Source organism: Bombus flavifrons, chromosome 4 (genome assembly GCF_040668555.2).
Source record: "Bombus flavifrons isolate JBK064 chromosome 4, iyBomFlav1_principal, whole genome shotgun sequence".
Classification (NCBI taxonomy): domain Eukaryota; kingdom Metazoa; phylum Arthropoda; class Insecta; order Hymenoptera; family Apidae; genus Bombus; species Bombus flavifrons.
The window spans coordinates 3,915,329-3,941,734 of record NC_138445.1 but is presented as its reverse complement, the minus strand read 5'-3'; the positions used below and the strand labels follow the sequence as shown (position 1 = coordinate 3,941,734).

Here is a 26,406-nt window from a genome sequence, read left to right as displayed (position 1 = left end):
CAGTTCGTTCAAGTCATAACTACACGAAATCATATTAAATTTCATAAACTTTAAACTCGGTTTCCTCCGTTTACAAATCAGCGGAGATAAAACAGTTAAGAACTAGAGCGACAAAATCTTATCCAGTTAAATACCAGCTATGTACATGTAAAAGAGTATTCAATATGTAATCCTCAGGATCTTAACTTAGAACTTGGTAATTCCTAATTCATAGAATCATTGGATTACTGTGAAATTTATGCTGTCAGTAACACTGAGTGTGATGGAATTCATTTTTCGAAAATTGACTAATTCATGATGAATTTAATTTATTTCGTCAATGATTTTCTGTTATAAAACTAATGGTATTCCTGCTTTTCTTTTCTTCTTTTCTCACTTTTCACGTTCCAATCGCATTTGCCGCTGGGCACAAGCAAACAAGATTCTGCTGGGTATAAACAACGTTGGTTAGACAACGTTACACCACTCTGCTATTTCGTAATTTGATGTAATAAAAAAATATAATGTTTTTTCTGCTTCTTTATAGAAATACGGCGACTACATTATTATACATTATCATATTGGCACACTATTATATTTATTACAGCATTTTGATACGATAGAAATAAACCGTAGAATCTGATTAGAAAATGCATATTTTTTTACTTGCATTTCATTTGTCACTATTTATATTAACAATTTTGATATTTTTAAGTTTTCGGTAATCTTTTATTGTATTCTGAACATACTTGTCCCAGAAAAGAAGTACATAAAAGGGTTATATCCTCCTTGTTTTTCAAGAGGGTGTGCAACTCTAGAAGCCTAAAGAAGTAGAGTAAATCTAAGAACATTTTCGCCCACAAGTATTTGGCATGGAATAAAAATTTTTATAGGGAACTTAAAGCAACGTCTTGACTATGTGTTCATATCTTTTTTATTACATAAAATTACGAAATGGCGGAGTGGTGCAACGTGGTCTGACTTCATATCCAGCGGAACCTTGTTTTCTTGCGCTCAGCGGCAAATATGTCTGGAATGTAAAAGGCAAGACATTTTTGTATCAATTTAAACAAAAATAGATTAGCTACAACCCACACGATGATTTTTCCATAATTTTGAATAATAAAAGAACAGCGGCTTGTTAAAGACAAAATGTTATTCTTCGCTGAGAAAACTTAACTTTGAAAATTTATAAAAATTCAACGGATTGAGATATCAAGAAAATCATGCGCTATATTGTAGATAATCTATCTTTATTCAAGTTTGCATAAAAATTTCTCACTTTTTGCGTTCCAATCGTATTTGCCGCTGGGCACAAGCAAACAAGATTCTGCTGGATATGAACAACGTTGGTCAAACAACATTGCAGCACTCTGCCATTTCGTAATTTTATGTAATAAAAAAAATATAAACACGGAGTCCACATGTTGCTTCAAGTTTCCTATAAAAATCGTGATCCTTTCGTAAATACTTCCAGGTGAAAATAATGTTAGATCTAACGTTAGATATTTTTAGGCTACCTTAAGATGTAATAAACCACATGGAAGAGTTTTATGTGTACAATATCAATTAAACACTATCACGTTATTCTTCTTAATTCATCCTGTTGCTTAATAACCTTCAATATCGCTAATTTATCATTGGGGTGTAATTAGGAAGCTTACGAGACGCAATTATACGTGTTCGTACGGTGGGCATTGCTCATAATTTATGTAGCATGCATCTAAATCACGTGCACGAACATTAGACAAAAGAGAACAAGGTGGTGTGGATCACAGAATGGGGTAGAATGCGGCGAAGCAAAAGCGCATTTTGCCCAAGTCACGTCGGTTGAACGTTTTTAGATATGAGGCGGAGAGATCGTTTGCATTTCTCTACTGTTATTATCCATACAAATTTCGTGAAAATATCAAAAAACTCAAGTATCTTGGCCTGGTTTCTAAGTATACTGGGTACTTATCGCAAGATCGTAGAATTGTTTAAAAAAATCAGATTATAGCAGTTTTATACACAGAAATGACCGTACACATATTGTTTTGATATCAATATACATATATATCATTAGTTTATTTAAATATTAAATTATTGAACAATAGTGATAGTAAAAGTAATTAAATTTGGTTTGTGTGGGTGTGATAATGAAACGAATGCAGCGTTGAATACTATACATATACATTGATCTAAGAGCGAAAACGGAATGATTGGACAGTACGAGGAGCGTGCAAGTTGATAACTGTTTACTATGTTACAATATGTTAATTCTATTAAAGTAAAATATTTCTCTTGCTCTCTTTCTTTGTATTCTTAAATTAATGACGGATCTTGCATGATTGAATTTGAAATTTCATTTCAAATTTCTAATTTTCTGTATTATATTTATAGTTACATACTGCTTTACGTAATTTCTTTTTACTTTAATGTAGGATCAATTTTTCTCCCTTTGATAATCAATATTGCATTAAAATTTAAGTATTTTTGATCGTTGAATAAGAACAAAAGGTAATTAAAACAATGGATTTTTATATATTGCCGCGTAATCTTCGTTACGTGTCTCGCTCATATTATTATTAGAATATTCGCGAAAAATAAACGGATACCGGTGCTAACCTGGTTAATATGAAGCAAGATATTACGGTTTTGACCCAATTAGGATGCAAATGAAAAGCCAGCTGTTTATTGGTATGAAGTGTAAGTACAACGATCTGAAATAAAACAGAACAAGCCAGCAGGGCTGAATGCTTCATCGATGACCCACATTTGCATGATACCTGCAAAGACGATCCTTCTCTCCTAATGGACTGGGAACGTGTAGGGTTGATGACATTCTCGATAAAACCATCTCGTTGATTATTTTCTCGAGGAAATTGACAATACATGGCAAGAAGATGATGGTTCAGGTATTTCGAACGAATTTGATTTTTCTCGGTATATCAGCATCCTGTGTTCAGGATTCAAACCTGGAAAGCAGGAAGTGATGTGCTGCGAAACACTTTCAATCGCTTCGAATACGTAGACTGACTCACGAAAATGTTTTATACGTAACGAGATTTATAAAACACTTCATAAACGCAAAATCCACTGTTTTACCACTCCGCAAATCTAACTAGCGCAAATCCACTGTCAAAGATAAAATCGTAGAAATTAGGATGCTAAAAAGATTGTGAACCACTTTTAATATTCTGATTTACTTTGACATAGAATACATGATTATGCATGTAAAATTTATATACAGCTCGTAAGCTGTATACATGTGTACAGGAATTTACGAACAATGGATAATTTTTGTTAATTTAAAAAATTACCTAACGAAATATTGAAATGAGGCAGTTGTGATGATGGAAACCATCGATATGAAGCATTAAAGGTAACAAAATTGCGTGAAAATTCCTACAAGCGAGCAAATCGTTTAATGAAAGTATGTAATTAACATGAATACATACGTAAAAGCGATTAATTTGCAAAACTACGTTTCTGTATACTATTATCTGTGCGTAATCATTTATTATTATTTAACATTGCCAAATGTTCACCTTTACAGAAAGCAGTCAATCTGATGACTAAGTGCTTACAATGTAAATGGTCATTTCCTATTCATAGAATTATAGATTCTCCGTATGCACGTGAATGACAGTCCTATTGATGAGATGAATGGCTTTTAGTGGGAAAAACTGGCTGCAAATGTAGTTGCCATACGGTCGAACTATAATTCCATTTGCTGCAGTGGCGATGCATTGACGAGAAATTCGACTATGAATCATTTATGACGTCCTCATTATAGCTGCCGTTAATTGGATGATTCGGGATGACGATTGCCGATATGATGCTGCTAATGAAAGCCGCAATACGCCGTTTCTTTGTCGACGCGACGCGACGTGGTACAGCGCCGCTGCAATCGGCCGCAACGTCAATGTTATCGGAACCTCGTTACATTTCTCATTTATTTATTTATCGTCTCTCGCTACGTGCACCAGGCTGAAAACGCGACGAAATTTTCAGTGGTTCGCCAACTACAGTGGAAACTCCGTTGTGTCAACTAATTGAAGGACAAAAATGTTTGGATAAGAGAATTGTCACATAATAAAGTAAAAAATACTTAGCACCGGATTTTATATAAAATACTTCAGACGAAATGAAATAAATTGATTTTACTGTTAGTGGGACTACCTTAAAATAAACTTACAAACAAATAAATGTTGTTTTTTCTGTATTTAGAGGTAGGATCACCATAGCCATTAGTTTATTCTTCGGATAAATTTATCACACCGTTCTGAGCTGAATAACCTTTATTGCACTTTCTTACATGGGCTAGGGATAAAAACAAAAGAATATCTTAAACCTATCGATTAAATCTACCGATTATATCTAGAACTATCTTCTAGTTACTATTTATTGTAAATAGCGCATCTGCATATGGATGGTGAGCGCGAACTCACGTTGTCATTTTTAACAATAAATGAATAAAATGAAATTAAGCAAATATTGGTTTGCTTGTACAAAATCAAAAAGAATCTATTTTGCTCAATTCTGTTTATTCCTTGAGAAATTTAAAAATGATCAGACTTATGGAACACTCATTGTTTTGGCAACTGGATCAAATAATTGTTTGAGTATTGTTACCTCTGCTGCGTTACTTTTCCGTTGCACTGTTAATGCGTATCGTCTATGTCAATCTCGTAGCAAATCATTCTGGGTGAATTTCGTCCTACACACACAATGTGCATATTTACATAGAGTGTTCTAATAAGAAATATGCTGTTTGCGTAGTAGAACGTCCACATGAGAGAACGTTTGAGTAACGAGTGTTACGATAAGACGCTTCTACTGTACCCAATAGACGAAATTTCTTATTTGTGAAAGAATTCGTTAAATGTGTCGTCTGCTACCGGTTCAGGCAAAGGTCTCCTTTTGCATCACGTTCGAAAGTCGTTCTGCACAAAATGCATACTTTGAAAATTACCGTGAAATTACATTTTCGACTGGATTCCTTAAAAACAGATCGTTTCATGAAAAAATAGCCGGAAATTACAGATTGTAAAATTTTGGAATTTCTATTAACTAATTTTCCGGTCCGGATCGAACGAATCAATTAAAACGGTTTTTCGATAATGAGTGAAATTAATGCCTGTTGCAGAAGACCCACGGTAATTAGCATTATGATACATGTACATCACTAAACTTTAGTAAATTAATACATCAGCTTAAATTTATTTTGATAATTTAATTTAATTGTGAATTAAAGAACGCACTCTAAAATTCATCGACAAATTCATCGAAAGAAAATTATATTAATTTTTACTTTATGTTACAATCATCGATCGTTCCATTAATTCCAACACCACGACGTGTAATATATATTTTTGTTTTCGCTCTTTCACATTTCTATTTCTTGATTATTATTATTATTATTATTGTTATTATTATTATTATGCAAGCTACACGATTCACGTAAGATTCCGTCGTATTTTCAAGAGGTTAATATTACAATTTTACTGTTATCTACATTTTACACGAAGATCATAGTAGTTATAATTTATTAGAAATAATTATTGCTAAATCAATTCGTAAAAATGAAAATTTTCAACAGCGTTGAGCATAGCGTCTTCGATATACGACGCTTTTCTTCGTCAGTGAAATAATTTAGGACACTTTGTGTTCCTTGCCCTTTCACTCTGTTCCCCAACTTTGCTATTCGATATGCAACAACTGCCGAGTTAGTTTGTCTCTAACGTTGCATAAAACATACGACCATGTTCGTGCACCTGTAAAGAAGTATAGAACTATGTATTAGTAGCATCGTTGCTTATTTGGTTTGCTGAATAATGGACATGTTGTACTAACTTGAAATTTCCAATGTTCTTTTCAACGTACCCCAACAGCTCCCTTAGTAAGAATCAACTCCCTTTATTTTTTATTTTTCTTCCTTTTTTCTTTCTTAGCAAATGTGTACAAAACGATTAGTCAACAAATTCCGTTTTTCGACAATATTAATATCATTCATCGTAATTTCGACAATATAAGAACATTCATTTGAAGAGAGTTTTTCCATTTATTTATTTATGCTCCATCCAAATCCATTTAATATATTGTATGTGTATATATTTTATATATATTTATGTATATTTTATTCATATATTTACCATAAACGTTTGCGAACAAAAATGAAAAAATTTAATAGAAATTATTAAATAATTATACGCGTGTAATATAAATGATAAAATCACGTAACATAGAAACCATATTTGAAAATAACATTTTTCCTGCGCAAATTAGTTGCACTATTGCTTTTACGATAAATAGAAACAATGGTTCGTAATCTTAAAATTTCGAGCTCTGAAAGATCCTTAGATTATTCACAGTTTTAAACGTATCGTATGATTCTATAAGAATCCGTACATTTTTACGTAACTGAAAATAGCTCGGCCGAACCTGTATCTATTTAGATTCGTATTAAACGGAAAAGATTTCAGCAGCTCGTTGCAATCTTATGCGCCAAGAGGCAACAAGAATTATACAGATCTCATTTTTCCATCGAAGTGGCTGCTTGTCGGATTTTCCAGAGTTCTTCATTCGCTCATTCTCGTTCCTTGCGTCTATCTTACTATTTGCATCAATATCATGCAATTTCATACTTTCATGATCGTAGACAAAAATGTAGAATTTTTATCCACATTTGTTCCACCCACTAGATATTATAACCATCGCTCTATTTCTGATATTTCACGTATTCTTACATACTGCGTGCATTCTCTACATTTTCACACTTTTATAGCTCTCATAAATGCATAAGTATCCGCGATCTATCTGTTAGTCTTATCTATCGTCGAAGAGGAATCTCGTTCAGATTATTTCTAAGAGAAAATCGATTAATGGAATTGGTTATTTAACGAGACCTTTCCAGTCGATGTTAGTATACATATAAGTCTTCACTTGCGATAGAATTCTCGCCAGCAACTCTCGACGCAGACGAGGAAGTTTTGATAACCTCGCATTTCTGGGCTACCTGTCGGTTATACGAGAAGACACGTAGACGATCGAGAGGATTCGCGGCAATAGTAATTAATCGTCGCTTTTGCTTGTCACAATATCCGCAGCACTGTGACATTTAGACGAACACCTACGCAATATTCATAAAGAAACTGAATAAAATTGATAAGATCAACTTCTCATGTGTATCGAACCCCAAACCGAAGTTTGCGGAACATCTTTACAAAAGTAGATCAGTTTTTCTAACCAACTTGTGTGGTGTTTCAAATTATGTACTTGAAATTCTTGAAATTCACAGACAGGCAACTTGTTTGAATCTTTTGCCAGATTAGTAAATAAAACGATTTACAAGATAGATAATAATGTAAGAAATTGTTGTTGGTTTTTAAAAACGCCACTGTAATAATTAAAATAACAATAATTTTATTCGCAGATATTTACGATAAACAATGTGTTGTTATTCATGAAATAGAAAACTTTTGTTGGAATGCAAATCGTAAGCTTAAAATTTATATATAAATACATTGTTTACTAGACGTTCCGTCTATGCTGCGTGTCAAAATTGTTTACCATTCATAAGTTAATAGAATCTTGTATTTATTTAAGAGATTAGAAGAGAATTGAAAACGATAAATTTAAAAGATATCGCAAACGCTTCATGGCAGATTATATTACGTAATTAGAGAAATGATCGTCTGCGTTCACTTTCCTTCGTTTTCTTTCTTACTTTCTTCTTGCCGCTGTAATTTTATAAATCAAAAAGCTGGCCAGAGTAGAAATATAAAACATAATGCTGATGCAATATACCATGACAACTTTTCTTATACCCAGAGGAACTTACTTCTTTCGCAGCTTGATGAACAATTTTCCTTAATCACTCTTTATTGCTTTCCGCAACAATCAATGTCGCAAGTTTTTGCAAAGCAATTTAAAGATAGCGGAGAATTTCATTCTGTGGTTGAGACTACAATCCCCAGTTATAGAGAAAAAAAACATTACGAGCTTTATTTACTAGCGCAAGAAATTCAAAGTATAAATTGCTGAAACTTGCCTCCCTTAACAAGAAACTTTTTGTCAAATAACTAAAATTTTACGCTTACATAATATGGTTACATCTTGTTAAAATCACAATAATCTGTTTTGTTCACTGTATAATTAAAATTCGTACTTTCGTAAGATAATTTACAAAACAGAACAAATAGAAAATTGATTTATTTGTTAAATAATATGAATGGTATTGGATACTTATATATTGCTCACGTATTATGCGTATCCTATGCACTTTCGTATCTTCAAATTTCTCATAAATGCAGAAAAATCCGCAGTCTAATCATTGTTGTAACTTTCTTTGATAAACTTTCTTCAACAAACACTTGCAGCACTTTCTGCGTAATATTTGTCGTCGTCATTTAAATATCATTGAAACTCGTTATATGACGCGTATTTTAATGTGTGTATTTTAATGGTAAATAAATAAACATAAACAACATTATTATATTAATATTCTTTTCTATAGTCAACGCTAGACTCTGGATATTTATGCAAACTCATATTTTTATGTAGGTAGCTAACGAAGTACAATAGAACCTCGGTTAACCGTCTCGTGGTTATCCGGAATCTTTTGTTAATAATATCGAACGCCTCCTTCATAGCCAAATGATAATTTTCTAACTGCATTGAAATCCCTCGTTATCGAAGATTTATATGAATATGTCGGAGATGAAAGAACATCGGGGCCTTTTCTTTGGAATTTTTGGGAAGATTCCCAATACTTTAATCTAGATTTTTTATTATAGCTGTAATAATTAATTAATTAATAATACTTAGTAGTAGTTATTTATGATTTAATCCGATTATGATTGCCCGACATTTATGACAGTAGCCTTGGGCTTGAAGTGACACATCTGGTCACTAAACGTAGCTACAGTCACGGGATGGACGTTTGTACATAACAGAGGTATAACGTAGTTGTATAATTCTCTTTAACACTAGAACTACCGATAATTAACACGAAACTATTTCTACCAAAACCAGTGAAAATGACTGGTATTTAAAAAATACGTAATAATAGAATATTTTTATATTTATTGATTTATTACCTTCTTACAGAAGGAATCCCATGTTATGTAGCATATTTTTGGTATTATTAATCCATCTGGGACCGTGATCCCTAAACGAGGGTTGACACATTTATAAAATTGTAGAATCAGTCGTTTTGGCTGGTGTGGTATTTCTAGTGTTAGCATCTAGTCATCTAGCGATCAATCCGGAATTTTCCCAATAACTGATATAATCATATTGAATGAAATGCAGTAAAAATTTTAAAAACGTGTGGGAAGTTGTACGAAACGAGGAAACTGGTTAATTGGGGTTCGATAAACAGATTGCAGGACCCTTTTACGCTTCGATAAGTATCAGTCGTTTTGGCTGGTATTGGTATAAGTAGCCTTAATACAAAATTATTTTTAGTTTGAATACATAAAAAACAAAATAAAATTCATTATATTATTCTTTTATTTATCGTTGCGAAAGTCATTACATCATTGCGGAAAAAAGATATAATATGAAGTAGGAGTTTTAAAATAAAATTGTAAAACCAGTCAATTTGACTGATGTGGTAGTTCTAGTGTTAAAAAGAATTGACCCAAGGGGTACAGAGAGGTACAGATTAAAGTATATGAGTTCAGTTTGACTTGGGCTTTGGACAAGTAAGGAAGCGCATTTGTTATCCTGTTGACCGTGTATTCCTTATTGAACCTAAGATTATTGTCATTAGCATCTCGAATATCTAATTGTCACGGTTAATTATCAAATTCTGTTCGTTAAACGCCCCTAACCCCAGTGAATGGCTCGACAAATATATTTATATGAGTGTCAAATGTCAATGGGACAAATTTCAGGTGCAGACTATAATTAATTGATGACTCAAGCTCTACAGATGTAAAACTGTCGATACAGAACATCCTGTCATAAATGATAGAAACAATCGCACAGTGGATCGATACCGGATCAGCAAGTGAGCAAGTGGATGAGCTTGACATAGAAGTGCGGCTGCCGAAAAATAATCCACACGATGCTATATCCAGTGATATAATCGCTGCTATCTAAAATTAGCCCATCGATGAGGTTATAGAAAATGAACAAATTAGTCATAAAGAAGGTGCTTCAATCCTTTGAATAAGGAAGACACACTCAGTCTAACAGAAAGTTTAATGATGCTGAGAGGACGGCATGATAAAGCACTTTTAAAAGCAGTGTTGATCAAATAATTTAATTAAATAATTGTATTACAAATGAGAAATATGGTTATAGTACAAAAGCAATTACATCTCTTGGAAATAAAAGGCTCATCTTGGTATAGAAAACTCGTTTTCATTTATTTGCCCTCGAGCCTCGATTATTCGTTGAACCTGGATTTATCAGAACTCCTCGACCTGTCTCGATTAAGTAGGTTAATCGAGGTCCTACCTTAAAACCAAAACAGAGATTCGTTTCATTCGATAAACGTTATGTCTACGATTTTCTTAAATATGATAAAATAATCAAATATGGTAAATATTGTTCATACTTAGCGCATCACGTGTATTCTACGTATTCGTGTATTTCCAAATATTCCATTAACTTTCCACATTGTAATTAGGATCTCGTATTCGTGTTATTAGCTTCGCAACTCCCTTTGAACTCGATAAGCAACGTCAAAGTGTCACGTGGCAAGCTAATAAAGTGCTGGTGTCGAGCAATTCGGGGAAACGTCGCGACACAACCAGCACCTCGTTGCGATTGCATCGATAAAGGGGAAGGTCACAGTGTCGACTGATCGCGGAGGCTGTTTGCCGTTCGTCGAAATAAAAGCGCAAAACCGAGCGAAACAGGGTCTTGTCGAGCTTTTGTGCGGCGGATCGCGATTCTCTGCACGTAGCCGCGATACACGACAAGCAGAGCAGTGGGTAGTACGACGCGGGGATAAACCGAGGCGGCGGGGTTGTCGGCGCATTGTGTCCCTCGAAAGTGGTTACGTTGTCCCGTCCCTCTGTCTGCAACCGACAGGAAACTCAAGAATAAGAGGAGGATTATCTGGAACCGTTGCGGAACCGCGAGACGAGGAAAGAAAGGAAAAGGGAGATGAGAAAGAAAAAAAGAAAGAAAGGAAAGAATTGAAGGAAAGAACGGGAAGAGAACCGCGGACTAAAAAGGCAGATTCGAAGAGAGTAGAGAGGAAAGTCGCGTGATTGTGTCGGTTCAAAAAGGAAGCAGAGGAGCTTCCAAGGTTATTCACAGTCAGAGATACAAGAAGGAGAAATGGGAATATATGTAACTGCGAAGGGTAAAGCGAGGAGGATGCGGGATCCAAAGGGGCGTGTTTTCGCGGACGGAAAAGGAACTTCCTCTCTGGGCTCTGTCACGTTGAAATTACCGTGCTCGCGGATCGCTCACGTGTTGAGAGAGAGGCAACGTGTGCAACACGGTGACGCGCGTGATAATGATAAGACCGTGCATCGTATTTGGATCCTTGACCCCCTGCTCCCTCGCTAAATTGCAGTCATTACGTTGAATTGTACGCTTCTGTCTCTTTTTACTTCCTGCCGCACCGCGGACATGCACCGAGCGCCAACTTACCGTTTCAACTTTCTTCGGCTTTGCCACGAGTTTTTATTTCACGCGAATAAGTAATATCAATGAACGCGTGAAAATGTCGCTTCGCAGCAGCCTTTCTTCGAATTTTAGAAAAAAAGGTTTAACCGGTTTAGTTTAATCTGCAATTGAGTTTACGAATAATTGAAACAGTGAGAGTAAAAAGATAGAGTAAGTAAATATGTGTGTGTGTGTGTAAGTAGATATGTAAATGATTGTTTGAAACAAAATATTTGATAATAAACAATAATAAAATAACGAAAGTATCTAATGTAAATATCTACTACTTTTTCCCGCCAAAAAAGATATCGTAAAGAAAGTGAATATATCTATAGATTTTCCATCTTTTTATAGAAACCTTTTTATATTATCCTTCGATAGAAAAAAGGCCCAAACAAAAAATCTATAACATCATCCATTTTATCTTAATGAAGCACATTTAAAAGATATAGAAAACGATGGTATTTACTAAGTGGAAAAAACATCTAGTTTGATTTTGTTTAATCACGTTCATAAAGATACGAAATTGCATAAACATCCGCGATAATTATAACAATAGAATTAATAATTTGCAAGTTACGATTAGACAGCGGATATTTCTGCAAATTTATATTTTTATAGAATAGAATTTAAAAAAGGAATTGAAATGGAATCTAAGCGGAGAGTTTCATCTACTATCTAACATTTCATCGTCATTTGGGAATGTGAAAATAGAAGCAATACGTCACACATCACCGAAAATAGATACCAGGATTACGTACTTTAGATGTTGAAACACGACTTGGAATATTAAGAAATAACGTAGTGCACCACTCGCGAAAAAACAGAGTGCTACAGAAGACTCTGCAACGACGAATTCGTTTATTTTTGCTGTCTTTTAACTAGCCACGTATCTACTTCAAATTCCAAGTGCCGTTTACAGATTCGAGCACTTAACTACAAAGATCGATCAAGCGACGGAATCTCGGTCTCTTACCCTGTAAAAACTTACAATTTGTTTATAACGCGTAATATGTAATATTAGACCAATGATAGACGAATAAAAAAAGCGAAACTCAAATTTTTCCAATTTTGTTAATGGAACTCGTTGACACTTTACATACTTCATACGGTGTCCTATAAAAATGTTAACTACTGTCAAATAAAACAGTAAAGAAATGCAATTGATTCGACAAACGAAACGTTACAATAGTGTTTTTACATTACATGCTTGAATAATACGAAACCGTCATCAATATATTAGAACCGTTATCAATATTGATTGCTCGGAAGATTCATTTCGATTTTTGAGGAATTTAATAAAATAATAAATTTTTCTTGGCACTTGTCCATTGGAAAAACTGTTTTCAAGCATATCACGCTAAGAAACGTTACTAAAAGTACTTTTAAATATGCTCGTTGATTTTTAATAAAATATTGCACTCGTTAAATGCTGCTCGGGAAGTTCGTTCCAATTTTTAACTCTTTGTTCGACATAAAAAATCACATTGGAAAGTTTTCCGCCGAAAAACCTGAGAGATTCTCCGAGCATGGAATATTCAAATTACGTGAAAGATGGGGAAGATTGTGGAACGAAATGGCACCCATGTAATTCAACAAATGTATATCGAATCGAAATGTAAATCAGAACGAACCCCCGCAACCGTTTGAATCTGTTCAATCGATTGCTAAAATACGCATTTTCAATTTTACAATTTTATTTTCCCATTCAGGTTATATGCTTTGTCAGAGAATACGATCGTCAAAGTGTTGAGTGTAACTGGTAATTGTAAATTGTATTCCTCTTAAAGAAACGCTTTATCTGAATATTGTCGTACTACAAAATTCATCTTAAGCAATTCTCCTCGTGTGTTCACCTTCGTCATGAAAACGTTCTTTCCTGCTACGTCTCGTTATTTTCTTCGCGTTGCATTGTACACGTACGATCGTGCACAATTAGGTCGACGTTATTCGAGATTCACTTGCTCGAAAGCCAGCAGCATTGTGGCTCGACCATTACGCATGCATGAACGACTACGGTGCACGTTTTCGAAAGGACAAAGTTACCACGGAAGTTTCGCTATCCTTTAGAGAAGCCTTTTGATTTGATGTGGAACGTGCTTCAGCCTAAAACGTGAGAAACCATAGTTACGTCACTGGTTCTGTTTTAGAGGATCAATGATTCGCGAGTCGATTTTCCGCCTTGAAATGTGAACCGTTGCTCGCAGATGTAAAATGTGTAAGTTAGAAACTCCGACAGACTGTTTAACTCGTCGACAAATTTGCTGCCGATAGGGCTTCTTCTATAGTTTGATTTTCACGTTAAAATTCTTGAGACTCTCTCACACGCTCGGGTAAATATCCTTTGGCGCGTTATCGCCGTATTCCACGTTTAAATTTCTGTTGTACTATCGTTGGACAACGATCTCCAAAATTGTTCAGTGACCAATTCGAACTGTGCCTTTGTCCACACGTGTTAAGACACTCGTGAAAACTGAAGTAGATTTCAGACAGTCGAACAGGTATTTGCGAAGACATTAAACTAGGTATAATATTCAACACTACAGTAATTTCATCGATTTGGTGCGTACAATGTGGTCTCGGTTATCATTCGAGGTGTTTTGAACTGTACTATAATTTCATGTTTTTCGAAATTTTCAAGTCATCACAAATCATCAATTTTCTTTTACAAAGAGTAGGAAAGTGTATAGAAGTGTACAGAAAGGAAACAGTACAGTCAGGTATTGTAAAAGCAGGTAATCAAACTTTCGGTCGATTAAATAATTAATTAAACCTAAATACATGCACAGTATTACATTATCAAAATTTTCCTTTTACGATTTTCGATTATCCGAGGGAGAACCGGTACATATTATCTCGTATAAATAATCGAATTTCTTTACTGTATATATAAATATATATATATATATTTAACAGGTCTTTAAATCCCTATTTTGATCAACTTTGACCTATTTATTATTATATTATTATTGCGTTCACTGTTATTCAATTTCATGCATATTATAAACTTTGATTCAGATGTAGAAGAGAACCGTGCGAGTCATCACGAAATTATTAAAATTCATCGTATTAATGAAACACCTGCAAATAACTTTAACAAATCCGTACCATACATTTCAGATCTTAATCCTACACGAGTATCTTCTCTACATAGAATTTGAATAAATAAAATTCTAATAAATAATCCTACTCGATCACGAACGACAGATATAACTTCGTTAGTTTTAGCAGCTTAGAAAATGCAGGGAAGAAAGAAACTCTTTTTACTTTTTCAAACAGGTATAGCGAAACGTCCTCTGAAAACAGATTCAAAGACTGCCTCATTGTCTCAGACACACATCTTCCATGCAATGTACTCCAACACCTGTGCATTCTTTTCTTCTCTATTCCACCTTTTCTTTCACTCACTTTGGCCCAGCTATGCAAACATTCCTAGAATACATTCAGACACGTCCATCTAATACCTTGCACGGCCATGCACTCTTCCTTTCATCCCTTTTCGCTAGAATTCGACCACTTGCTCCTTTCACATATCTCTAGTATTCGAAACTCGCAATAAGTAGTCGTACGAAATTCCTATTACCAAGATGCAAATTTAACATCTTGGTCGAATCGTGTTTCAACTTTAACCCTTTCGCTTCAACAGTCCAGTCCGCCCAAGTACTGTCACTGAATGGAAACGCGCGCCAGAAATACGCAAAGTGTGCGTGCTTGCTGTATATACGTTTTCCTAAGTCTTAAATAACAATAATTCTTGTAAGAACCGTATATGAAATATCGTTTCACTGTCAATGGATTTAATAGATTTTTTAGCATGAACAGTATACGATCGTTTGGATGTTTGAAATATATTGCGTGAAACGTTTTGATGTTGTTTCAACAATGAGTAACTTTAAGGAGTGATTAATCCAATATGTCAATAAAATCAACAGAAAATGTTCTGCCGATAACGAAAAAATATATTATTGGCTACAGATAGCACTTGTATATGCATCATTTGGATGCCGGATATATGGGGTGTCGGACTCAGAAGTCGTCACCTATATGCGGCGCTCGTACCCAGAAGTCATCTTGTGAATGCCGCCTATAAGTGGCGCTCGTACCCACAGGTCATCTTGTGGATGCCTCCTATAAGCGGCGCTTGAAGCGAAAGGGTTAATAATGCTCGTTATAACATTCGAATGGCGTAGATTTCTTGCTTCTACGAGTTGTAAATCCCAAGTTAGCCAAGTATTGGGTTGGCAACTAAGTGATTGCGGATTTTGTCATTAGGTGGTAATAATAAAATCCGCAATCACTTAGTTGCCAACCCAATAGTACGCTATTCTTTCGCCACTGTCTGAATCATTTGAATCGATTGTCGTCAATGTACGAGCCACGAATGGTTTCAAAATAAATGCACTTCGAGATAATTTTGTGGCTAATTTTATTTTCGCTTAAAGAGTTTTTAAAAGTGAATGTTCATTCCGCGAACGTAGCACGTAAGGTATTTCATAAAGTACGATATTGTAAAAATATGCGCAAGAATTTGATTAATATATAAGTTACGCGGAAATACTGAACTTCACTTTGGCTGAAAACTTTTGGCAGCCGATATACAAGGTGACTCTGAAAATCATGGTGGTCGAGTGGTGATTATTAGAAATAAGTCAAAGGAAAGGAGTAACATTTTTTCGTTTAAAGCTTCATTTGAATTAATTATTATTAATGGAATGAAGGAATAATTAATAAAGAAATAGTTGCTAAAATTATTGTTAAAACGTGGAGTAATAGATGAATCGTTATCAAACATGGACAATGTCACGATAATAAAATGACTCGTACAAACTAGTGATCTCATTCTTATTTACGAAGTTAATCTAATTAAATGCAGAATAAAGTAATGTAATAATACAAACATCAGCAGAAACACAAGTTTTTTTTATTATTATTATTTAATTCGTACTTTATAATTTGTCCAGCTGGACATTTGGTAAATTTTTCTAATTTAATTGCTAAATAACACGTGGATGGCTACCCCAGCGAGATACCATCTTCGAGTTTGTCTATTTTATTTCTTTAGTGAAGTCAGTGGGGTGTTTTCTTTTTAGTCTTCTTTCTATAAGAGTTGAATACAAGTTTCATAATTCGAAACTTCCAGTTAATACGTGACTATCTGATGAATTTTCAAGCTCATTTTTTTCGAAAACGGATCCTTGAATGAAAAAAGGTTCTTTTTTTTTCGACTTATTTTTACAATCATCATCCTGCCGGTTGTATCACAAATTCCGGGACACCCTGTATACAGACGTTTTCTTTACAAGGTAAAAGATATACAGAAGCGACGTATGTTATATTCAAGAAAACTATTTGAAGACTCTGTGCAGTTTCTGCGCGTTGAACTTTTTGCAAAGCCTGTGATGGCAAAACTAGGATAGCTCGTTGCTAATTAGGTAATTCTATTAGCAACTCGTGTAAGGTACCCGGAAATGCACTTAAAATGACACGATTCGCAGCCATGGGTTACAGTAAATTTTCTAATTTGGGATGTTTTGATGGTCGTTGAACGATAAAGCAAGATAAGAGTTCCAAAGGCAACTAGCAAAGAAAAGATACCAAGGCAAAACTAACGAGCTAATTTGTTTGCCAAACTTTCAACAAAACTTTCAATAGACTTATAACATCGCAATATAACAATACGTGTCGTAACAATACACAGACGTGGTAATATCGACTTGTATTACGAAAAGAAAAAAACTCTCATAATAATTCATATGGAACACGTACATACATGTATAAGGGATACATACATATACTCTATATGCAAATTGTTTATTAATACACAGATATCCCGCGTGCTAAAGTGTTACGTATTATTAATTAAACGCTTCAACAAATCATTCCGTGACGCCTGCTAAAGGAGAAAAAAATGCTCTCCTTTCATTTAAATGGAAAATTCTTTTTTCTTTTTTTTATTTGGTAGAATTTTTATAATCAATTGTCATTGAGAATTATAAGTAAATTATTAAATGGAAAATGAAAGATATTTATTTCTCGTTCGACTAATTCTTATTAAACCGAACAAAGAGACTGGGACAGCAAGTTAAAGAAACATTTGATTTTACGGAAAGAATTTGTATTTTTATGTATCATTATGTATTTTTCTGATAATTTGCAAGTTACTCTTACGTGTACTTTTATTCTTCTCCTCTCTCGAGCTTCTAAATGTCTCGAAGTACATCTCCGCGCTTCTTCATCAGAAGAAGTTTCAGTTCTTCGTCTTGGGGTGTAACACCATCTTCCCTACTTTTTTCGCTTGATGACAGCCGGAAGTTATCTCCGATCGGTTTCGTTTTCCTTTCCATCCATGGACGAGTCTTGTCATCTAGAAATCGTGAAAAACAGGAACTACGGTGTCGGGATTCGAACTTGGGTGTGGAATGATGTTTGTAGCTGACTACGTGAAGCACAACGTCATTATCTTTCTATCGAACTTAATATCTTGTCCTTCTACTTATGTAGAATAAAAATTTGCTATTATTCATATTTATTATCCAATTTGATAAGAGCTGTCCGAATAACAAAAATCGACTACCTTCCATTTTGAGAAACCGAGAGAGTCTGGTTTTTCGTGGCCTTAGCAGACTTTGTCCCAGGAGAAGTTGCCGTTAAAAGATTTAGCGTCCTAAATCACTTAGTTTAATTAAAAAAGAACGATATTATGATACTGGATTCTGGGGGACAGTCCACGAGATTTTGTTTAAGCCGCCCTATATAGGGCGACTAAAACAGCAGATTAAGTAACAGCGATGCTGTTAACAAGTGTTTCGAAACGAGAGATATCAACATCAAGTAGAATAACGTAGCAAATAAACATCTTAGAGAGAAGGCAAACTTGTTTATTTCGCTTCGTTTTACAATGAAACAAATATACGTAATGTGATCGTAATTATTTATCTCGAAAATTGTACGCAAGAACTGAAGACGTTCGTTCCATTGTCCTCTTTGTTTTCTCCTCCAGCAGACAATACAACGAGATTTATGTATGTAGATATCAGAGTGACTGCTTAAGAAAATTGTTGCCGTGCAGCAAAAGCTTAAATGTAAACACAACGTTTAAGGACGTGGTTTTGGTGCATCAGTCAAAAAAGTCTGCTCGCTAGAGTTGAGAAGTTGGCAAACGAGGTGCCACTCTCTGCAAACTGGCGAACTGTTCCATCGGCCTTAACGACATTTGTTTTTCTCTCAATTAATGTTCATTATCCAAGATTAATCGACTGGAAGATGACCCAAGAGAAAACGCGATTATACATACTTCAACGATCCCTATTTTTTTGCACTTGCATCGTAGCCTGGTACGTTTAAACTTTCGCTTGTAATTCGTTTTTGTTTCAACGAAGTATAAGCTTGGAAATATTTGCAAACGAGCGATACTTGTAATTAAAATAAATATCCCGAACGGTACAAAATTTGATAAAGCTTGATAATAAAATTTGATAAAAATTTGAAGAAACACGCTTTACGAACAAAGGATACAATCTTATGTATCGGGAAAAACATAATATGTACACAGGATAAAATTATGTTTTATTTAAAACTACCTGTTACTTTTGTCATTTATTTATTTTCGAAATTAACAAACTTACTTGCATACTCTCTGATTGTAATAATAGATCTTTGTTTAATGAAATTTCTTTTGTTTTATTTTATTGTCCTTTCTGTCACTCTCAAAATTATTGCTCTCTGATTTCTTGTTTAACGAGATTTATTATCATTCCATCGTATTATACTTCTCGGTAGAATTTGATGTATTTTCCTGTATTCTTAACTATTATCGAATAGTTAATTTTTTATGCGTATTCTTTAAGAATATATTTTCGGTTAACAGAAAAACACGTTATTCCCTTAAATAGTCATTTTCTAAATCTACCATTCTCGGAATTATTGTCCTGGCTTTAAATGCTTCCCACCAAACTGACCAAATGAAAAACATCGATTGGAATACGCTATTTACCATACAATAACAGACACTATATATATGTAATAACGTAAATCCTTAGGGTAAATCAGACGATGGATTCTGGGAAATTGAGTTTATTTTGGACATAATTAAATTAAATGCAATAACAGTTAATAACAAATCTACTACAAATTTTACCTGAAGAATCGATTTTCTAAGTCCTGAATTCAGCAAATGACTGGCGATAAAACAATAGAAAAGTAAAAAGTGTCGACTGCCGGGCAGTTTAAATGCCATAGAATTTACATATATATATTTAAAACATTTATAAAATAACATGAGATCGTTATTTCTAATAAATTTTGCAAATAAACGCACATATTTTCATGAATTATATTCGAAGCAGCAATTCAGTCAATTTATGCGAATTATCTACCTGTTTCAGGAGTATGATGCAATACGATTCCGCGTGACGCTTGAAGACGAAGTGCCAACAGGGCAACAACCGAACATCGTCGGGGTAGATGCATATGTAATTGTGCTGGACGAAAATGACAATCCTCCGCGTTTTCTCAACGTGCCATACGAGGCTGTGGCCGAGGAGGATCTCCCAGTTGGCTCGACAATTCTTCCAGGTATCAGAGTAATGGATCCTGACCTGTTGGGCGACACCATAGATCTAACCTGCGTTCCTCAGCCACAGGTGAGTCATTAATACTCGTTACACCGCTAATATCCCATGGGCACTTATCGCTGCCCGATTCGTTGATCAAATTTTCCTCTGCTTCCACTATTTCTTCCTCGGTATGCTGAAACCTTGCTGTTTCCTTATTTTTATTTTTCCTATTCATTTTTGGCAAGGAACCTTGTCGGGGGAATCAAATCGTTCCTCAACGTTTCATCAACTGCGAAAATAAATATTATGCCTTAAGTTAAGTTATGCTTTAGGTTTAAACTTTTTTTAGCAGATTTTAACTCGTTTTCGTAGTACTTTCGTGATTCTTCGTGATTCTCTGTTTACATAATCCATTATTTTTTCCAAACAATGGTTTTACAGTTTTTACAGTATTTTTTCAATAAATCGTAGATGTGAGTAAGTCGGAAGCAAAATATAAATAAACAGTATTTATTCTGCTAAAAATTAATATAATTTTTGGAATTAATATGACACGTTGGGGCGAGATATACCCGCTACGATCGTTCCAGGGTTAACAGTGTCTTATGTTGTTAGAAAGTTTCTTAAGTTTGAAGAAAATAAACATCGTCTCTTGAACTTCGCTTCTTTGTACGAATCATGGAAATTATAAAAAAAGGTTTTATAAATATATTAGTATGAATCAGCATAATAATTTAAACGACTGTATGTACATATACAATATTTCCATATATTTCTTTAGATATGTGTATCCAAATAGCCAATTCCCATAGCCAAAAAAACCTCTAAAAAAAAAGTTCTAAATATTTTTAATATCATTGATTGCATTTCAAATGATAATTTCGTGAAAAATTATGAATCATAAAATTGCCTTCGAGTATTACTATTTAGAAAATTTTCTAAACCATTACTGATGGATTGTAAATACTCAAATATACTCTATGAAATACCACGCTCTGCTTTCCGTGAAAAATACGATTGAATAGGATGAAGTAAAACGATTTTAATCTTTAAAATTAGGGGTTAAACAGTGATTAACTAATTGATCAGCATTTGGTAGTTAATAAAATTAATGATATTTTCAGTGGTCATTTTGAAAGCAATTAGGATTCAATTTCTTTTTAATTAGTGCACATCTGGGATGCATGGCCTTTCATTAAATTAATGAACAGTGTGGTGAAAATTACAGTTTCAAGAGATAGATAGGTAATTAACATTCGATATATCTTCCTTGTTGGCGATTCGATAAACATATTTATTATTAAATAAATGTCAATCCTTCCGTAAACGATAAAAGATTTTATCAGTTCAATATATTTAAAAACATATCAATTTCTTAAATTATTATTAGTAAATTAAAAGTGATCTCTTTAATTTTGAAAAAGAAGTATGAAGAAATACGTAACAGAAGCTATACAACTTCGATAATTTACTATTATTTTTTCCAATCTTACTTTTGTTCGTTAAAATGTTATTTTTAACCTGAAAAAGGCAGTACTAATTTTTTTCTAGCTGTCACGTGTCCGCAATATATTTTTATTTTTTGTATTCAATAGTCGCGCAGAATTGGCTGTCTCCACTGCTTGAATCATCGACAAACTGAAAACTAAATTTGCATACATGGTTATTTCATTTTCCGCAACGAACCGTGTAAACCCATTGCAAACCATCTAAAACCAGAGAATTTGCCAGCTTGACTTTGCGAACGAACTTTGTATTTGACGAAACTTTTAAACATATTATCTGATATAAACTTAAATCTTCTGCGATAAATTATGATACCTGAAACATTTTTAAATTCACATTTACGGTTATGTGTTACTTATCCAAGGAAGATTTCTCGTTTGTGAGAACTTTTGAAAATTGAAATTTGGTTTAAGAGAAATTTAAAACGATCAGAATATTCGTCGTGTCATTTAAATGTGTGATACCTCTAATAAGAATCTTCAAAATTCGGAAAAATAGTTTTTTCAACTTTTGCAAATCCATTTGTTTGTCCGAGTTAATTTAGAGCTCTCCGATGATGGAAGGAACATGAGTTCTTCCAAATTTTTAATTCAAATTATTTAGTAATAACAATTAAGAGAAGATTCTCCTGTAACAACGAAAGAAGCAGGTGTTTCTTATGAATTTTTCTAAACTAATTAATAGTTACACGGGACTAGATCTTTTTGGGATGTGAATGTGGTCTTGAAATACAAATGTATTTCTTTTATTTCAGTTCCACTTATTGTTTATCGTATATTACACAAGTCTTGTGTAATTATTTTTGACAATGTAGCCATTGTTGCTGTATAGTGTGGCTCTGTCACAGTCGTCCAAAACGCGAAAGCTGAGAAATTTTCTTAAAATGAAATAGTTCACGCTGGGATTGTATCCATTTTCAACAGAAGAACATGAAAAATTGAAAAGTTCTAACGTTGAAGAGAAACATTTACTTTTTTCAATAAATAAATTGAGCCTACGTCGTTTAAAATAAATGATCAATAAAATAAATGGTGAAATAAAAATTGAAATATCGGTCCTTGGAGAAATTTATAATAAATTCATGATAAATATAACAAATTTCAACAACAAGCTTCGTCCGAAATTGATTTATCAATTAGTTTTTCAATCATCGGACGCGCCAGTTTAAAAAGTTATTAAACGTGACAGTTTAAAATGTTAATAAACGGTGAGCGGAATTGAAATAACAAAAATTACATTCCTACTTAAATTCCTACAATAATTACCATAGTTATTAATGTAATTAGTAGTTGTCTAAAAATGTCTAAAAAAGATTAAGCACAATCATACACTGATTATATCGCGTTAGAAAACAATGAAGAAAATTTCACTATATCCAGCACGTTTACTATACTAGCACGTACTGCAGTATAAAGATCAAGTATCTATGTATTAGCTTACACATTGGCCCTAATACTCACCATAATTTTCCCGTTTTAACGTGAACGAATATCTCAAACGTCGTTACGTCATTATGCAGCTGGCGATACGAGCCACGCCAACATTGCGTTGCTTAAAAGCACCAATAAAGGCTAATAACTTTGCAATAAAGGCTAAAACAACTGAAACAGTTTAATAGAACTTCTTTACAGGGAAGTAAAAAATATTTCTGCACGAAGTAAAAAAGAATATCAGGGAATTTATCTTGCTAATAAAAAAAAAGGTGAAAGATTTTGATTCGATGCTTTACGTCTTTACGTCTCTCGTTATCAATCAAACGCGTTAAACGTGTTATAAGAAGTTATATATACCAAGTGAAAATTTCTTATTAAACTTGTCTGATATTTTCAATTTATATTTCTGTCTCAATTTAAAAATACAATAAGCGCTTGTGTGCTTTTCGAAAAAGGAGTCAATGTAATCCTTCGTAATTACGCCAAAATACAGCAACGTGTAACCAATCTCTGTTACTGCTGACTTTTGGGAGAAAAATTGCACAGTTGTTGTTTGAACTAGAAATTATTAAAGAAAAGAAATGATTACTACGATTGTTAGACACAAAATTTTGTTATATAAAATATAAATTATAATAAATACGAATATACAATTTAAAAATACAATAAGCGTTTGTGTGTTTTTCGAAAAAGGAATCAATGTAATCCTCCGTAATTACGCCAAAATACAGCAACGTGTAACCAATCTCTGTTACTGCTGACTTTTGGGAGAAAAATTGCACAGTTGTTGTTTGAACTAGAAATTATTAAAGAAAAGAAATGATTACTACGATTGTTAGACACAAAATTTTATTATATAAAATATAAATTATAATAAATACGAGTATAAAAATACATAAAAGATATTTCTATCCCTTTGTTCGTTTTTATTTTTAACCTTTTGTATCTTTATACATTTATGTTTTTATATTTATATTTTTATCCCTTTATGCGTTTATGTCAATAAGCCGAAGAAATTCTCACTTTCCTTACCTTATTTCCAATATTCATACGAAGCCATTCAACACTTACTCACTATGGGGAGCAGTGAGTAATTCAAACATAGAAATTCTTCAACGATTCCAATCAAAAACTCTAAGATCCTTAATAGATGCACCTTGGTATGTTACCAACGAAACAATACATCGCGACCTTAAGATACCTGCAGTTAAAGAAGAAATATCCAAATTCAGTAATAGATATAACATAAGAATTAACAACCATCAAAACCCACTAGTTACTCAATTACTTGACACGACGGTTCAGACTCGCAGACTAAAAAGACATTACCCTCTAGATCTAAACATTAGATTCAGCTAGAAGCAACCACACGGTAATCATTTATTATTCACCTTATAGTACCACGCCAGAATAATTTACTTATAATTCTCAATGAGAATTGATTGTAAAATTCTTCCAAATAAAAAAAAAAAAACACTTACTCTGTTGCTATTCGTTGGCAGTTGCCTGTAACGGTCAGGGACCCAGCAGTTTTCCCTTTTTTTAACTTCTGTTCCAGCACGTTTGATACGCGTTTCATAAGAGTTTATTATGTTCTTATGTGCAGGTAGTGACTTGCAGCAAAAAAATTACCATCGTATTAAACTCACCACCACCCTTACAAAATCGAAAATGCTTAGACAACCAATTTAGCTTGTTTTATCTCCGCCAACGTCTCTTGTATGAGGGACTATACGAACTTCATCTCTGATGAGTTTAGTCAGTGTGCGTTAGCGTTGAGACTTAACTCACTTTCAACATCATGGTATCCCGCTGGGGGTAGCCACCCACATGTTATTTAGCAATTAAGTTAGAAAAATTTACCAAATGTCCAGCAGGACAAATTGTAAAGTACAAATTAAATAATAAAAAAAAAGAACTTTCAACTTAGAAACATCTCACGCCAAACACGTTCAGTTTATAAGCAGCCCATTTTAAATAAATCTCACAGTTCTTTATACTAGCAAGTGATTCTTGCCATACCTTTATTTTGCTGGCAAATTATCTTTGTCAGGCCTTTTATTTGGCTAATAATATTTGGCTAATAATATTTGGCTAATATTTTTGACTAATAATCTCTGTCAGCCTATCAGTCCTGTGACAATCTTTGCTATTGCATTCTTTCGAGCTCACAATCTCGAACATTATGCGATTCTTCTCAACACAGAGTCTCGAACACGGCGTACAAAACACATTTTTGTAGAACGAATAAATCAAACGTGTTAAACATTTGATCTTCCAAACGTAAGATCAATTTTGGAAATTTTTCTAGAGAATAAGATAAAAGACAGAAAATAATAGAAATTTTATAAAGAGTTTAAGTATAAGTATGTTGGTTGATTTCTTGTATTTTGTAACATTATTTTGGTTATAATTTTGTTGTTGGGCAAAATGAAATTGGGCTAACTAAAATTCTATGAAACGATGTCAGTGAAATTTACAAAATTGGAAATATTTGTCCTCACTTTTCTCAGTTTAGAAACGTAGAAAGTTTCTTATTGAAACGTGTCTGATGGTCTCTAAACAAACATCATCATCCCATGAAATAAGAAACTAAATTACCGTTCGATTATTTAATTGTCTAACAATAATCGTAATGCTACATGTGTCTAGTTATTCGATGTTTTAAATACGATATCTGTAATATGTACAGTACCGCAGAAGATTGCAATTTGTATTTCAGTGACTAGCAGAATCATTATGATAGCAACTTTTGTGACAAATCATAAACAGTACACAAATTGAGTAACATAAATGGAATCAGCGTCGAAATAAACTGAATTTACGCGATATTAAGTTATTGTTTTTATACGGTGAGATATAAGTGAGATGGAAAATTGGATGTACATTGCATAAGCTACTGAATATAAATACAACATCGTAAACACATATTTTCATAACAAAAGCATTCCACTCGTACACACATATTTTTATTTATGCCAGACCTGTTTTCATCTGACAGGAATTAATATCTTGGCTAAATTTAATAAACACGAATACGAATTCCTGACGAAGTTCAAACTTCTTTTTTAGTAGGTAATTTCTAAAAAGTCTACTCTTTTGATTGTATTATAATGTCCTATAATTTATTATACAGGGTGGTTGGTAACTGGCGGTACAATCGGAAAGGGGGTGATTCTACGCGAAAAAAGAAGTCGAAAATATAGAATAAAAATTTTTCGTTTGAGGCTTTGTTTTCGAGAAAATCGACTTTAAATTTTCGCTCGGTACGCGAGCGGTACGTTATAGCGGATCTCACTGTAGATCGTTGTCTCGAT

General features: G+C 33.6%; 1 protein-coding gene across 1 annotated transcript in view; it reads left to right on the top strand.

Annotated features, from left to right (window-relative positions):
* Positions 1–26,406, top strand: part of Cad87A (cadherin 87A) — a 514,332-nt gene that overhangs the window by 454,736 nt on the left and 33,190 nt on the right. The window contains exon 6 of the mRNA XM_069111394.1: positions 19,980–20,237. Coding sequence (XP_068967495.1) covers positions 19,980–20,237 — 258 coding nt within the window. The remainder of the gene's footprint in view (positions 1–19,979; positions 20,238–26,406) is intronic.